General features: G+C 47.5%; 2 protein-coding genes and 1 pseudogene across 8 annotated transcripts in view; 1 reads left to right on the top strand and 2 right to left on the bottom strand.

Annotated features, from left to right (window-relative positions):
- CUNH16orf71 (chromosome unknown C16orf71 homolog) overlaps positions 1 to 1,247 on the bottom strand; it is a 23,502-nt gene extending 22,255 nt beyond the window's left edge. The window contains 2 exon segments of the mRNA XM_029569683.1: positions 178 to 324; positions 1,140 to 1,247. Of these exon segments, the coding sequence (XP_029425543.1) occupies positions 178 to 324; positions 1,140 to 1,247 (255 nt within the window).
- Positions 1,248 to 3,500: 2,253 nt separating this feature from the next.
- Positions 3,501 to 15,554, top strand: part of Anks3 (ankyrin repeat and sterile alpha motif domain containing 3) — a 26,725-nt gene continuing 14,671 nt past the window's right edge. For 4 of the 7 annotated variants that reach the window (XM_008846439.2, XM_029570287.1, XM_008846448.2 and 1 more), the window contains exons 1-5: positions 3,501 to 3,621; positions 6,370 to 6,541; positions 9,026 to 9,224; positions 9,432 to 9,553; positions 13,126 to 13,207. In XM_008846439.2, the coding sequence (XP_008844661.2) occupies positions 6,372 to 6,541; positions 9,026 to 9,224; positions 9,432 to 9,553; positions 13,126 to 13,207 (573 nt within the window). In that variant the 5' untranslated portion in view covers positions 3,501 to 3,621; positions 6,370 to 6,371. Of the gene's footprint in view, positions 3,622 to 6,012; positions 6,072 to 6,369; positions 6,542 to 9,025; positions 9,225 to 9,431; positions 9,554 to 13,125; positions 13,208 to 15,554 lie in introns of those variants that run through there. The other 3 variants (XM_029570281.1, XM_029570300.1, XM_017801591.2) reach the window with 3 other exon arrangements.
- The window catches only part of LOC103744594, a 20,390-nt pseudogene continuing 15,411 nt past the window's right edge, over positions 10,576 to 15,554 (bottom strand).

Below are 15,554 nucleotides of genomic sequence, written 5' to 3'. Positions count from 1 at the left end.
CAGCCCCCCCTCTCTGATCTTCTCCATTGGGGGTTCATCTCTCTCTCTCTCTCTCTCTCTCTCTCTCTCTCTCTCTCTCTCTCTGTCTCATTTCATACACACACACACACACCCTCTCTCCCCCAGGGTGCCTCTCTCCCCCAGGCTTAGTGGATCCCCTGTGGGCCTTCCACAGACCTGGGGTGAAGAACTCATTACTGTAGGAACCCAGGTCTCAGACTCATCACCACCAACAGGGTCTTCAGCCAGTTCCTCAGTCAGGTCTGGAATCAGGGCAGGCTGGCATCGCTGAAAGATGAAGGGCTCCTCTTCCTCACAATCAGACTGTGAACAGACCAGGGGGCTTTGGATGATAAGGCAACCCTGCTTTGACAACCCACCCTGGGGCACCCGGGCAGATCAGTCCTCTCCCAAAGGGCCTTGTCCTGCTCTGCTTTCTGCAGCAGATTCAGAAATAGGCTCAGCAGCACCACCTTGTGGGGGTGAGACATGGCTTCTCTTTTTCACAAGCACCTGCCACACCTAAGACTTTACACACAGAAAGTGCTGCATTAATATCCAGTGCTGGATAATGGCAGGGAAGGACTGAGAGCAGAGGCCAGCCCACTTCCACACTGACTCATTCACACAGGAGCTTTGGTTTTCTGTCCCTAAAGGAGAGGCTTACACTGGTCTGCCGACTTTCAGGGGCATCACTAAGCAATGATAGTACTCAAGTATGGAGGCACTGCTACCACCTACCTCTTCTTTGGCCTCATGATTCACTGGATGAATCATGTCCCTGCTCTGTGATATTCATCTTTGTAAATGCCTAGAATCTTGCTTCTAAAACTCTTGTCCTTCACTCTAAGTGCACTCTGCCAACCTGTGATGAGCCTCTGATCACCAGCAGTGTCACTGTCCACTTTCACCTCTGTGTAAATGACCACTGGCACTGAGCATCTTCGGGGGCTACCTGAATGACCCCAAACAACATCTAGTGGCAGAATACCTTCAGGTATCCCTCTCAATGGAGGTGCTGGCCTCAAAATGGCACAACAGAGTTGAGAGCAGCAGGGTAGAAAAACTTGGCCTTTGGCATTGAGTCCACCTGGGTCCCACTGCAGGAGTGGCCTTGAGGATATAAAGCTCTTGCTCACCAGAGAGGAGTCAGAATCCAGGGATGGCAGCTGGTCTTTGGCAACTTCAAGGATGGCATCCCAGGGAGAGCCTAGCAAGGACATCACATCTTTGTCTTTGAATGCCATGGGATTCAGGCTCACAGGATGCCCTCTCTGTGTGCAATCATTGGAGGAGCCCTGCAGAGCACACAAGGTGAGGTGGCAGTGTCTATGTCCAAGGACAGACTGTCAGGGCAGCCTTTCCAAAACCTTAACTAGCTAAAGATGAAAACAGACTTGGAGATTTCCACTTCCCGCCCATTTCCTGTGGTTCAGTGAGCTTGTATTACTGGATAGCAGGGCTGTGTGTATGGATGTATGTACTAATGAGTATGCATAGTGAGCACAGTGCTTGATATATGTGTGTGTGTATATATAATGTGATGTATTTAATGATATGTACATACGAAAATATAGATGTAAGCCGGGCATGGTGGCGCACACCTTTAATCCCAGCACTTAAGAGGCAGAGGCAGATGGACCTTTGTGAGTTTTCTGCCAGCCTGGTCTACATAGTGAGTTCTAGGACAGCTGGGGCTACAAGGAGACCCTGTCTCAAAAATACAAAAAAAAAAAAAAAAAAAAAAAAAAGAAAATATAGATGTACTGATATGAACAAGATGTGGTTATATAAGCCAGGCATGGTGGAGCACACCTTTAATCCCAGCACTCGGGAAGCGGAGGTAGGCAGATCTCTGTGAGTTCAAGGCCAGCCTGGTCTACAAAGTGAGTTCCAGGCCAGCTGGGGCTACAGGAGACCCTGTATCAAAAAGACCAAAAGGAAGGCCGGGTGTGGTGGTGCACACCTTTAATCCCAGCACTTGGGAGGCAGAGGCAGGCGGATCTTTGTAAATTTGAGCCCAGCTTGGTCTACATAGTGAGTTCCAGGACAGCTGGAGCTACAGGGAGACCCTGTCTCAGAAAGACAAAAAAAAAGTGTTTATATGTAATACATATGCTATGACATATATTTATCATATATAACAGACACTATTATCTCCATTTTATAGGCTCAGAGACGTTGGTAAATAGCAAAGAGAAGTGGAATCAACATTCAGGGAAGGGTATTTACCCTTCAATGGTAGAGCATTTCCCTAGCATACATGAGTCCAATCCTCAGCACTGAGAAAAGGGAGGGATTCAGGTGCTGGAGAGATGGCTTAGCAGTTAAAAGTGAGTACTGTTCTTGCAGAAGACCCAAGTTTAATTCCTAGCACCACAACTGCCAGATCCAGGACAGCCATCTTGCCAATTCAAGCTCCAGGACAGCCTTTGGCCTCCACCGATAACCTGTACTCACATGCATATACCCACACACATGAATAATTGAAAATAACATCAGGGTCTAGAGAGATAGTTTAGCAGTTAAGAGCACTGGATGCTCTTAAGAGGACCCAGGTTCAAAGTTCCTAGCACCCATGCTTTCCTCTGGCCTCTGAAGGCATTGCATGACACTGATTCACTTACAACTTACACACATACAGGCAAAACACTGATACACATAAAATAAAAATGAATAAAAAATAAAAAGCACCCAAAAAGGGAGGGGCTTAAGCCCCATTATCCAAGCGATTTTGTTTGGCATCATCACTCAGACGAGCCCCTTATAACCCAGGTCCTGGCTCAGCCCCATCCTTTGTATCTCAGATGGCGGGCCCCCAGGGGGCAAAGGGAACTTTAGGATTGTGGGACTCTTACGACCGAGATAAGGCACATCAACCATCGGTGCTGCACCAGGGCAGGGGCAGGAGGCGAGTGAGGACTTCAGGCCTCTGGATGCTGGGAGCGAGGATAGGAGCTTGGCGTTACTGAAGTGGGACAGCTGGAGAGGACGCTTCTGGTACATGCACCAGGGGAGTGTTTTGGAACCTGGGCTCTCGTAGCTGGGCACAGGATTTGCCAGGATAGCAGAAACCGAGGTGAAGAGGGCCACCCAAAACCGACAGTCCTCAGGTGTGCAAGGTGGAAGAGCTAGCAGGGTGTCTCTAAATACGGTCCAGAGCGGCAGCCCGTTGGCCCCGCCCCCGTGAGGCGTCGTTGTCATGACGACTAGACGCCAACGGGGACCACCTGGAAGTGTTAAAACCCGGAGAAGAAGGGCCCTCTCTCCCACCCACAGCCGGGGTTGACCCCGCGTCGTGTGTGTCCGCTCGCTCTTCTGCAAGGCCGCCGCGCAGAGGCACCCCAGCCCGCAGCGGAGCTTGCCGCACCTCTTCTACGCGGGGCACCGCCGGCCTCTCTGCCTCAAGATTGGTTCCTGGGCGCCCCGGAGGGGCGGGGCCGGAAGCTACCAGCTCATTGGCTGGCGAGGCGGACCAATGACACGACGTCTGCCATCTTCCCGGAGTGCTCCGCGCGCTCCTGTAATCTCTTCCGGGGTGGGCCGGGCACAGGGGCGGTGGCCCTTGAGGGAGCGTGGAGTTGTGGCTGGAGGGCAGCTCCGGGACCTGAGGCCGCGCAGGTAGGCCGGGCGGTAGCGCGGCCCTCTGGGAGCCGGTGCCTGGGGCACCCTGGGTCCGTCTAGCCCTGCGCTTGCTGGCCTCAGGAGTTGGGGGCGCGGGCCCGGCTCCGTGGCACTGGATCGCGGGTCGCGCGAGGTGCCTGCTAGCGGCGTCCGGCCACGCCGAGGACTGTGGGCTCCCAGGGTCTCCGGGACCCGCCAGGGCCCGAACCGCGCCGCGCTTCCGCGGGCTGCAGGGCCCCCTTCAGGACTTTAACGGATCTCTTGCAAGAGTGACAGTCGCCGCCAGGCTAGATTAGGATTTTTTAATTAAAGAGTAACACGTGTTTTACAAAATGGACAGGAATGGAAAGGGTTAAAAGATAGCACCGCCAGTGCTGCTACTGAAGTTCTACAAACGAGGTGCAGAAGACATACAAACATTTGCTTGACTCGAATCGTTTTCGTTGTTTTTGGTAGGGGGCTGATCTCCGTAGCAATCCTCCTGCATCAGCCTCCCAAGTGATGGGAGCCACTCCAGGTTTAGATCGTTAATTTGTTAAATGCTTTCCCCACGAAGGGGAGCATGTGTCAGCTCTGTTGGTTCAAAACCACCACTATTCTCACGTGAAATGAGAAGCTCATGTGTGTGTGGCCTCTTTTTTTTTTTTTTTTTTGGTGTAGATCAAAGCTGGCCTCACATGCTAGGCAAATGCTCTATCACCGAGATATATCTCCAGTCCTCATCCTAGTTTTTTATATTTCAGTTTAAGTTGCCCAGGCAGGGCTTCAACTTCCTGCCTCAGTCCCAGAAGTGCGCTACCAGGGCCAACTTTGTCTGTTTTGGCTGTCACCAACAGAGAAGAATGCTAGGGTGCCTTAGTGGAAACTGAGGTCTTAATGCCTGTGAACTATAGGTCATCCGAACATGACATGGTGGTCTTTTGCTCCTCTGCCTCCCCTCGCCCCGCCCCGTTATTGACCTGTTGGGGATCAGACTCGGCTTTATGCATGTGGAGCAAGTGCTCTACCAACTGAGCTCTAGCTGCTCTTCTTCCTCTTCTGTATTAGCTTCCTGTTGCCTTTGGTTTGAGTACTAGTCCCGGAATAAAGGATCCATAATCACAGATTCATCATCTTTGTGGTGCCCCATTTCAGTGGAAGGATTACACTAGGGCCTTGCTTTCTTTTTCTTTTTCTTTCTTTTTTTATTTTTTGGTCTTTTGAGAACAAGGTCTCCTTGTAGCCCCAGCTGGCCTGGAACTTCCTATGGTAGACCAGGCTGACCTCAAACTCACAGAGATCCACCTGCCTCTGCCTCCCAAGTACTGGATTAAAGGTGCCTGCTACCATACCCAGCCTTTTTTTTTTTTAAAAGAAGTTTTAGTCATTTTTTTTTTTTTTTTTTTTTTTTGTCTTTTTGAGACAGGGTCTCCTTGTAGCCCTAGCTGTCCTGGAACTCACTGTGTAGACCAGGCTGGCCTCGAACTCACAAAGATCTCCTGCCTCTGTCTCCCAAGTGCTGGGATTAAAGGTGTGCGCCACCATGCCTGGCCTCTTTTTTTTTTTAATTTTTTTATTGCCTATAGTAGAATTTACTTGTGGGGGTCAGGTCTATGATTTTTGACAAATTCATAGTCATATATGTACCACCATAGTCAAGGTACAGAACAAGCCTATTGCTCATCATATCCCTCTTGCTGGTCCCTTTGTGCTAGGTATCACTGGCCTGGCCCCCACACCTTTCCTTTCGCTTCTGCAGAATGTGCTTCGGGTGGATTGTGTACTAGTGGCTCCTTCCATTTAGCAGAACGCAGCTGAGGTGTTCTTGTGTGTGTCAGCTGCTGGTTCTCTGGTTATTGCAGCACTCATTGTATGGATGTGCCACCATCTACCTTTTCTTGAAAAAGGAAAAAAAAAAAAATTGAGGTAAGGTGTTGCTATATCGTCCAGGCTGACCTTAAACTCACAATCCTGCCTCTACCTCCCAAGTGCTACAGTTAGTTGTGTGTCCACACACAGCCTTTTTTTTTTTTTTTTTTGTCTTTTTGAGACAGGGTTGCTGTAGCCCAAGCTGACCTGGATTCGTTATGGAGATCACACCTGGAACTCACAGAGATCCACCTGCCTCTGCCTCCTGAGTGCTGGGATCAAAGGCTTGTGTCACCATGCCCAGCTTACACACAGCCTTTTTATTTTTTGGTCTTTTTGAGATAGGATCTCTCTGTAGCCCCACCTGGCCTGGAACTCACTATGTAGATCAGGCTGGCCTTGAATTCACAGAGATCCACTTTCCTCTGCCTCCCGAGGTTAAAAATTACATATTTTTAATTATGTATATGCATTGTATCTCTGGGGGATTTGTGTATACATGAGTGCAGGTTCCCACAGAGGCCAGAAGAGAGTGTCAGATCCTGTGGAGCTGGAGTTAGTTGGTGCTGAGAACTGAACTTGCATCCTCTACAAGAACAGTATGTGCTTTTAATCACCAATCCAACTCTTACCCCCTGGTTGTTTTGTTTTGTTTTTAGAATAGGGTCTCCCTGTGGCCTCAGGCATGTAGAACTTACCGTGTAGGTAAGGCTGGCCACTCTGTCACAGAGATCTATCTGCCTCTGCCTCCTGAGTGTTGGGATTAAAGGCATGGGCCCCCACGCCCAGTTTCCATGTATTTGTTACTGCAGACCTTTTACATCCTGTGTCCATTTAACAGTGAGGAACTAGGGACTGTTAGGAAGGAAGAACTAACCCCTGGACCTCCCTCTACAGCCATGTCTGAGCTCAGCGATGAAGCCAGCGAGCCAGAGCTCCTGAACTGCAGCTTGTCCATGTGGCATGGGCTAGGCACGCAGGTCAGCCGGGAGGAGCTGGATGTCCCCTTAGATCTTCATACAGCTGCTTCCATCGGCCAGTACGAGGTGGTGAAGGAGTGTGTGCAGCGGTAAGAAGTCTTGGGAGTGTCCCTTCACCTCGCATTTTAAAAGGCTTCAGTTCCCACGCACTGGGGCCTTGCAGAATTGTAGACCTTTAATACATGTTGACCTGCTTGTTGTAGGAAGTTGTCACTGATAGCTTATACTAGAAGAAGGCAGTTTTGATTCCAAGGGAAGAAAAAGATGATTTAAACTTACATTGTAGACTTATAAACACTGATTGGTAAGTTTACTTGAACCAGAGTCATTTCAGGATTTCCTTTGATTGCAGAAAGGCCCAAAGAAAACAACAGGATGGGAAGCCAGCACTTTGGTCTATTTCACCAGAGTGTTCATTGTAGTACCCCTCTGGCTTCTGACCCTCCTTGGTAGCCTGCCTCCACTCACAGGCCATCTGCTGGGTTTATAACCTGCATATGAGTATTTACTCCAAGCATCACAAGGAGCCCAGAGCAGAGCTCTGTGTCTTGCACAGAGCTCCATGTGATCTGAAGGTACTGTTGTAGACGGCACCTCCTTGTGCTCTACCATACTTTGTTTGCTGGTGCTCATTTGGTGCCTTGATAAGGTGACATCTGTCTAGATCTCCCCATGCCTTCTCAGTTCCAGAGGAGCCAGAATAAAGCCTCATGAAGCCCTGGTTGCAAATCAGAACCATCCATCCGTCCCTCTTAATGTAGGGCACTCTGTAGGGCTTCTTTAATGAGTGACCTCAGGGATGGGCAGGGTATGAAGTCAGTCAGCACATACCCCTTATAGGGTCACCGAGACTCCTGTCATAATTCTTTGGAATCTCAGACTCCTAAGCATTGAGTGTCAGGTTAAAGTACGTGGCCCAGAGAAGCCCAAGGAGAAGAGGGATAGTTCTGTGCTCTGAGTGAGTTCTGGCCCATCCAAGAGACAGGCTTGCTCTCAGAAGCTGAGGTTGGGCCTGTGGGTAGTTGGAGACCTGCAAGACAGGGCCTGAAGTAGAAGCATGAGCCTCGCTCAGGAATTGCTTCTCCTGAAGGGAGGTAGTGCCAGTTGCCAGGTCACTGGAGTGACTTGTATCTGTGTAGCTCCAGGCAGACCTGCTGCTGTTTGAGACCCTTCCATAGCCACATGGTGTACACCTGAGTCAGGAGGAGCTGCTAGTGCATAGGAAATAGCTGCTTGGCTTTGCTTAGTATAGGTCCTATGAGAGACTGATCACGGGACACATTGCCAGTTTCTACTGCTGGCGACAAGAATTGAGAAGGAAAGGCCTGAAAGACATGCCCTGTGTACCACCTTTGGGGTTTGGGGTGGGTGTTATTCTGAAATAAATAGAGACTCTTTCCTCCTCCCCAGCTTCTTTTCCCCTTGAGTGAAAGTGCATTCTAGAATTTTTTTTTTTTTTTGGTCTTTTTGAGACAGGGTCTCCTTGTAGCCCCAGCTGTCCTGGATTCACTATGTAGACCAGGCTGGCCTTGAACTCACAAAGATCCGCCTGTCTCTGCCTCCTGAGTGCTAGGATTAAAGGTGTGCGCCACCACGCCCGGCTCACATTCCAGAATTTTAATGGAAATCAGTGAGAAAAAGAAGACTGTCTGGTTACAGATTGTTCTCAAGAATGTTTCTGTAGAGTGGGATGATAAAGGAGAAGTCAATGGCAGTGGGGTTTCTTGTCTTCCGACCCTTTCTCTTCTCTCAGGCTGCTCTGTACAGCTCTGCTGACAGACTGGCCATTGAATTGGTGGCTGGTGGTCAGAGTGTCCCAGCTTCACTTCCACTGATAAGCCAGGCCAGCTAGCTGGTCTTTGCCCTGATGGGTCCTGTGCTCTGTGTGGTGTTTGGCTGGCTCTGTCTACTGTGTGCCAGTAGCTCATCCTCCAGCTATGGTAATTGTGAAAACCAGAAATGAGTTACAACTTTGCCTGATGCCCCTGCTTGAACACTGGGGCTGCTAGAGGTACAGAAGAGAACTGCTGGTCTTGGCTTGGAGGCGGGCAGATGAGAGTATGAAATTAGAGAAGGTTGTATTAGTTACTTTTCTTGTTGCTTTGACAAATACTGACAAAAGGCATGGTTTATTTGGACTGAGAGTTTGAGGGTAGAGTCCATTTTGAGGGGAAAGACATGGTGGCAGCACCTCCTTAGGCAGGAAGCAGGCTAGATGAATGCTTCTCTCTTTCCCTTTAATCAATCTGTGACCCCTGCCTGTGGAACAATGCTGCTCACATTTAGAGTAGATCTTCCCACATCTGTTAACCCATTCTAGAAACTCCCTTAGACATGCCCAGAACGATGTCTTTCAGTTAATTCCAGATCCCGTCAAATTGGCAGTCAAAATGATCATAAGAGGATGGAAAGGCAGGCACACAGTAGCTGGAAACATTTACCTGCCTGCCTTCTCCCACCCGAGAATCTCTGCAGCAGGTGACCTCTGGAAGTTCAGTTTGTAACTGCTTGGCCTGGCCACTGGCTCTGGAGTGAGGTGCTGGGCGTGTGTAGCATATCTTGCGTTTGTTTAGGAGAGAGTTAGATTTGAATAAGAAGAATGGTGGTGGCTGGACCCCGCTGATGTATGCCTCCTACATTGGACATGATACCATCGTGCACCTGCTGCTCGAGGCAGGGGTGAGTGTGAATGTGCCGACCCCAGAAGGGCAGACTCCACTGATGTTGGCCTCCAGCTGTGGCAACGAGAGCATCGCCTACTTTCTCCTCCAGGTGAGCTATGAGGGGGCATAGGCCCAGAAACCCGAGGGGCTCCCTGGCCACCCTGACAGGTACTCGATGTGCTGCAGGCTACTGTATGTGTGTGTGCACAGGTAATCACTTCAGATTCTTTCAGCCGAAGGCCTGGAGGGCGCCGCCTGCCCTCCTATTACCAGCACAGGGGACACAGGCCATAACCCACACTTTGTTCTCTCGAAGCAAGGTGCTGAACTTGAGATGAAAGACATCCAGGGCTGGACTGCACTCTTCCACTGCACCAGTGCAGGCCACCAGCAGATGGTCAAGTTCCTCCTGGACAGTGGAGCCAACGCCAATGTGAGGTGATGATTGCAACTGAGTGGCCACAGGAGTGGGCTGGGTTCCATCCAGCTGTGGGGAGGGTGGCAGAGTCAATCTTTACCTCCCATTTCCTATTGGTGTGCTGGGATTAACAGATACTTGTACACTGTGTCTACATAAACATGCATTCTGAGACTAGAAAGCGTTTTTTTTTTTAAAGTATTTATTTTTATTTTATGTGTATGAGTGTATTGCCTACATGTGTGTAAATGCACTTTTGTTGTGCAGTGCTCACAGAGGTCAGAAGAGGGCAACAGATCTCCTGGAACTTGAGCTAGAACTGTTGTTAGCTGCCATGTGAGTGCTGGGATTCAAAACTGGGTCTTCTGCAAGAGCAGCTCATGCTTTTAACTGCTGAACCATCTCCAGCCCCAGAAGTGCTTTTATACATTTTCATTTGAAAATTTCTTTTTATAATTTCCCCCTTTTAAAATATTTTTATTTATTTTTATTTTTCATGTGTATGAGTATATTGCCTACTTGTATGTATGTGTGTATGTGTACTGTGTCATGCACTACTTGTGGAGGTCAGAAGAGGGCATTGGATCCCCTAGAAGTGTAGTTATAGTTAGCCACTGTGTGGGTGTTGGAAACCAAACCTGGGTCCTTTGCAAGAGTAGCCAGTGCTCTTAATCACTGACCAATCTTTCCAGGCCCTTGTTTTTGGGTTTTTTTTTTTTGGCGGGGGGGTCTTTTTGAGACAGGATCTCCCTGTAGCCCCAGCTGTCCTGGAACTCACTAGGTAGACCAAGCTGGCCTCAAACTCACAAAGATCCACCTGCCTCTGCCTCCCAAGTGCTGGGACTAAAGGCGTGTAGCACCACGCCCGGCTCCAGCCCCTTGTTTTTTATTTTTTATTTATTTATTTTAATATTTTATTATTTTTATTTTATGTGTATGAGTGTATTGCCTGCATGTAAGTGCACCTGTGTTGTGCAGTGCCCACAGAAGCCAGAAGAGGGCGTTTGATCCCCTGGAACTAGAGTTACAGATAGTTGTTAATTGCCATGTGGGTGCTGGGAACTGAACCCAGGTCTTCTGCAGGAGTAGCCAGTGTTCTTAACCACTGAGCAATCTTTGCAGTTCCCCATCAAGACTTTCATAAGATGGAGTTAGTGTGGTCTGATGCATGTCATGTAAAAATCCCCTTCTACATAGCATGTACCAAACAAACCTCCACCTGGTGCTGGTGTGGCCCCCTGGCTCATGGCACCCATTGAAAGGCATACCATAATTCTGAGTGACTCTAAAAAAGAAAAGAGGCTACTAATTAGAATTCAAGCCAGGTGTGGTGGCACATGCCTTTAATTGTAGCACTCAGGGAGGCAGAGGCAAGCAGATCTCTATGAGATTGAGGCCAGTCTGATCTTTAAGTTCTAGGCCAACTGGGGCTACAAGGATGCTCTGTCTCAAAACAAAAGAAGAGTAAAATGCAACTTCTTTTTTTCTGACCATAAGTTTATTCAACACAAAATATTCTTCTCAAACTTCACTGAGGTGGCTGACCACATCCATGACCAAACTCGCCTCTGAACTGGAATTCAGTTGAAGAGCCAGCCCTAGCCTCAGCTTTTTTGTCAGTACAAGGGGGCACAGCACACTATCTGTATGTGTCTCTGTTGGCCTCCCCTCTTGTGAATCTTTCAGGTCGTTCACCATCTGGACTTTTAGGCTGAGGACAGCCAGTCTCTGGACGGCTGTAGTGCAGGGTGTGGCAGGCACGATCTCAAGAGGCAGGTAGAGGTAATTGTGGAGATAATGGATACTCTTGTTGGTGAGGTACCAGTAGAAATGTCTCCAGGCAAGCTGTTCTTTCTCGTAGCCTTGAGACTTGAGAGACTGCATAGCCTTCATAACATGAAGGTTGGGCACACTCTTGTCTGCCAGCTCTGGGTGTTTGGGCATATGGACATCCTTCTTGGCTACCATCATGCCCTTCTTAGAAAGGAGTTCATAGATGGCAATCCATTTCTTCTTGGGCATCAACATCATGGTGGCTACAGGGTCCAAGACTCAGGCTGGAAAGCAAAATTCAACTTCTTGAGCTGGAAAAATGTCTCAGTGGTTAAGAGCACTTGTTCTTGCAGAGGACCAGGGTTGGGTTTTCAGCACCCATGTGGTAGCTTACAGTGGTCCATAACTCCAGTGTTAGGGGATCTGATGCCATCTTCTGGCCTCCATGGGCAGTGTACACACATAGCGTACTTATATATGTGCAGGCAAAACATACACATAAAATAAAAATAAATACAAAATTTAAAAATTCAACTAGTCTAGTGACTAAGATATTGGCTGGGCATGGTGATACACACTTTTAATCCCAGCACTCAGGAGGCAGAGGCAGGTGAATATCGAGAATTGAAGGCCAGTCTGGTCTACATAGTTCAAGACCAGCTGGGGCTACAGGGAGACCCATCTGTCTCAAAAAGATTTTAAAAAATACACTCTGACTTCATCTGACTTCACAGATGTTAAGAAGTAAAAAAATACATGTTTTAGAATGTGGAATGGCAGTGTTTAGCATGACTCCTGACTTTATACCACTGGGGAATGAGGAACAGTAAAGGGGGTATATGAGTGCTGGGGTAACAGTGATCACAAAGAACAAGTAAGGACAGGTAGGATTGTCAGTTTAGTTTATAGGCTTCTCAAACAGTTCACAAGGATGCAGAATTCAAAAGGTGAGAGTGGGGTCTGTGGGAGAGACAAGTGTCTGTGAGAAGTGGTGAACAGTAAATGCTGTTGGAAGGTGGTTTAGGTTGGAGGGAGTAGCCTTGAGGCAGGAGGATGGGACCTTGATCTTTAGGATGGTTAATGAGCCAGAGGAGCTAGTGATGCTCATGTAGTTTTGTTGACATTTTCCATCTCACTTCAGTAGTTTTTAGTAGTTTTTGTTTGTTTTTTTAAGATTTATGTTTATTTTATGTTTTTTTTTTTCTGCATGTATGTATATGTGCCACATGTGTGTGGTGCTGAAGAGACCAGAAGACAGTGTTTGATACTTTGGAACTGGGGTTACAGATGATTGTGAGATGTCATGTGGGTAATGGAAACTGACCTAGGTCCTCTGAAGAACAGTAAATTCTTTTAACTGCTGAGTCATCTTTTCAGCCCCCACCGAGTTAGATTTTTGTGTGGTGGTGGGGTGGGTAGATAGGTGTGTGTGCGTGTGTGTGGGGGCCAGAGATCAACCTCAGGTGGTCTTTCTTGGGAGCCATCCATCTTTTCTTTTTTGAGACAGGGTTTCTCATTGGAACCTAGGGCTCATGATTAGGCTAGCTGACTGGCCAGGGAGCCCAGGGATCCATTTGTCCTTGTCTTCCAGCTGTAGGATTACAAGCATATACCACCACGCCCACCTTTTTCCTTGGTCCTAGGGATCAAGCTCAGGTCCTAATGCTTGGCAATCACTTTACTAACTTTACACAGTCCTAACACCTCAGTGGTTCTGAGTGCTTGAGAGACCAGGCCAGGACCATGCTCTGTATGTAGGGGCAGGAGAGGTTTTACATGGCCCAACTTTGCTAACCACCTTACTGGCACCATCTTACAGGGAGCCTGTGTATGGATTCACTCCTTTGATGGAAGCAGCTGCCTCTGGCCATGAGATAATTGTGCAGTATTTTCTGAATCATGTAAGTCACTGTTTATTACCTTACAGTGTAGTCACAGCAAATGGGAAATCATTTACTGAAACCATAAGCTCTTAACAGATTTTCTTTTACATGGAAATCTATATAGTCAGGACATTTTATTTTTTGAGTTGAGGGTCTCACTATGTAGCCCTGTTGACCTGAGGTTCCCTGTATAGACCAGGCTGGCTGCAAACTCAAAGAGATCTGCCTGCTTCTGACTCCTCAAGTCCTAGGATTAAAGGTGTTCGCCACTACACCCAGCCTACCACATTTTCTTTCATGTGCAGGAGTCAATTCTCTCTCCTCATCTAGATTCTGAGACTCAAACTCAGGTTATCAGGCTTGGCAGCAGGTGCCTTTACCTGTTGAGCTATTTTGCCTGCCTGTAGTCTATACATTTTCATTGAAGACTCTATTGATGCCAAGTATTGAATGGTGCTTGACATTAGGTTTCAGTAGTGAGTAAAAAATAAAAACCTGCATTTATTATAATGATTCTGAAAATACTTTTTAAAGATTATGGGAAACTTTTTACTTGCTGTGCTGGAGATTGGGCCCAGGGCCTAGCTACACAAGCACTCGATATAATGAGCTATAGCCTCAGCTCTTTACGTTTTTTGAGACAGGGTTTCACCAACTTGCCCATACTGGTCTTGAACCTTCTCTGTAGCCCAGGCAGGCCTTGCATTTGCAGTCCTTTTGCCTCAGCCTCCTGAGTAGCTAGGCCTGTGCCATTAGGCACAGTGGGAAAAGATTTTTTTGTTATTTTATTTTATTTTTAGACAGGGCCTCACTGTGTAGCCCTGGCTGGCTTGGAATTCGCTATGTAGACCAGGCTTACTTGACACTCACAGAGATCCCTTCCTTTGCCTCCTGAGTCCCGGTATTAAAGGTATTTGCCACTCCATTGAGCCAGGAAAAGATTTTAAAATGTAAATGGCACTTGTAATCTATTACTTAGGAAAATAACATGAAAAAGGTAGAGGTCTTTTTCCTCCTTACCTCCAGTCCTGTTACCCACTGGGTTTGATCAAAAGCCACCCAAGATTCTTCCTTTACTGCATGAAATTGTGTCTGCAGACAGATGCAAACCCTGCTAGCTCTTGTTTAGACCAAAAATGGGATTTGGTATTTATGCTGAAACTTAGAAATTACTTAAGGGTATTACAGATACCCTTTTCTATGCAGTATTCATGCCTAATCTGCCACAACTAGCCAGTTCCTTAGTATCTTTCTGCTACTAAGGTCTACTGAGGACTTTATCATTTTGTAATTATAAATAGTACTCTTCAGAATTTTGTTTTCACAGACTTTATACATAGTTACAGTTGTTTCTGTGTGTTGTATCTCTATTGGAGGGATTACTAGTATTCATTTCTTAAATTTAAGTTTTCCTAATAAAAAGTTAAAAGACAAAAGATGGGCATTTGACTTTTGTCCAAAGAGGCTTCAGAGATGGCCAGTAAGTACATGAAAACATGCAATATGGAAACTAATAGGATACCTATAACAGAGAAGATGACACACACTTGTAATCCTAGCACTCAGGCGTCTGAGGCAGGAGGCTATCCAGCCAGGTTGTATGGTAAGACTGCAGGGAGGAAAGAAAGGGGAGGGGTATGGGGTAGGGGAGATGGAGTGTTGACAGTGTGGTCAGTAAACCCTCAGGACTGTAAAATCGTTGGGGTTTTTTTGAGGGAGGGGGTCTTTTTTTTTTTTTTTTTTTTTGAGACAGGGTCTCCTTGTAGCCCCAGCTGGTCTGGAACTCACTATATAGATCAGGCTGGCCTTGAACTCACAGAGATCTGCCTACCTCTGCCTCCCGAGTTCTGGGATTAAAAGTGTGTACCACCATGCCTGGCTCGGGACTGTAAAATGGTATAACCTCAGGAAACATTCTGGTAATTCCTCCATCAGTCCACTTAGAATTACAGCATTTGTTAGTTCTCATCTCAGGTATGGACCCAAGAGAACTGAGAACTTGTGTCCACTCAGACCTTATACATCAGTGTCCACAGCAGGAGTGTTCCTAAGAGCCCCACGGGTAACAACATGCATGCTTTGTAATCTATGGGTTGTTTGATTTTTTTTGGAGTTAGCATCTCATGTGGCCCAGGCTCAGAGCTTCCTGTGTTTTGGTGTGGGTCCTTAATTATTCCTTGGGTTAAATTCCTAGAAGAAACTTTTTTGAGACAGGATCTCCTTGTAGCCCTGGCTGTCCTGGAACTCACTATGTAGACCAGGCTGGCCTCGAACTCACAAAGATCTACCTACCTCTGCCTCCCAAGTGCTGGGATTAAAGGCGTGCATCGCCAGACTTGGGTTAGATGTTATTCTTTTGATGGGA

The sequence above is a fragment of the Nannospalax galili genome, unplaced genomic scaffold (genome assembly GCF_000622305.1).
Source record: "Nannospalax galili isolate Female #2095 unplaced genomic scaffold, S.galili_v1.0 scaffold471, whole genome shotgun sequence".
NCBI lineage: Eukaryota > Metazoa > Chordata > Mammalia > Rodentia > Spalacidae > Nannospalax > Nannospalax galili.
The sequence above is the reverse complement of the archived record's forward strand: the minus strand, read 5'-3'. Positions and strand labels throughout refer to the sequence as shown.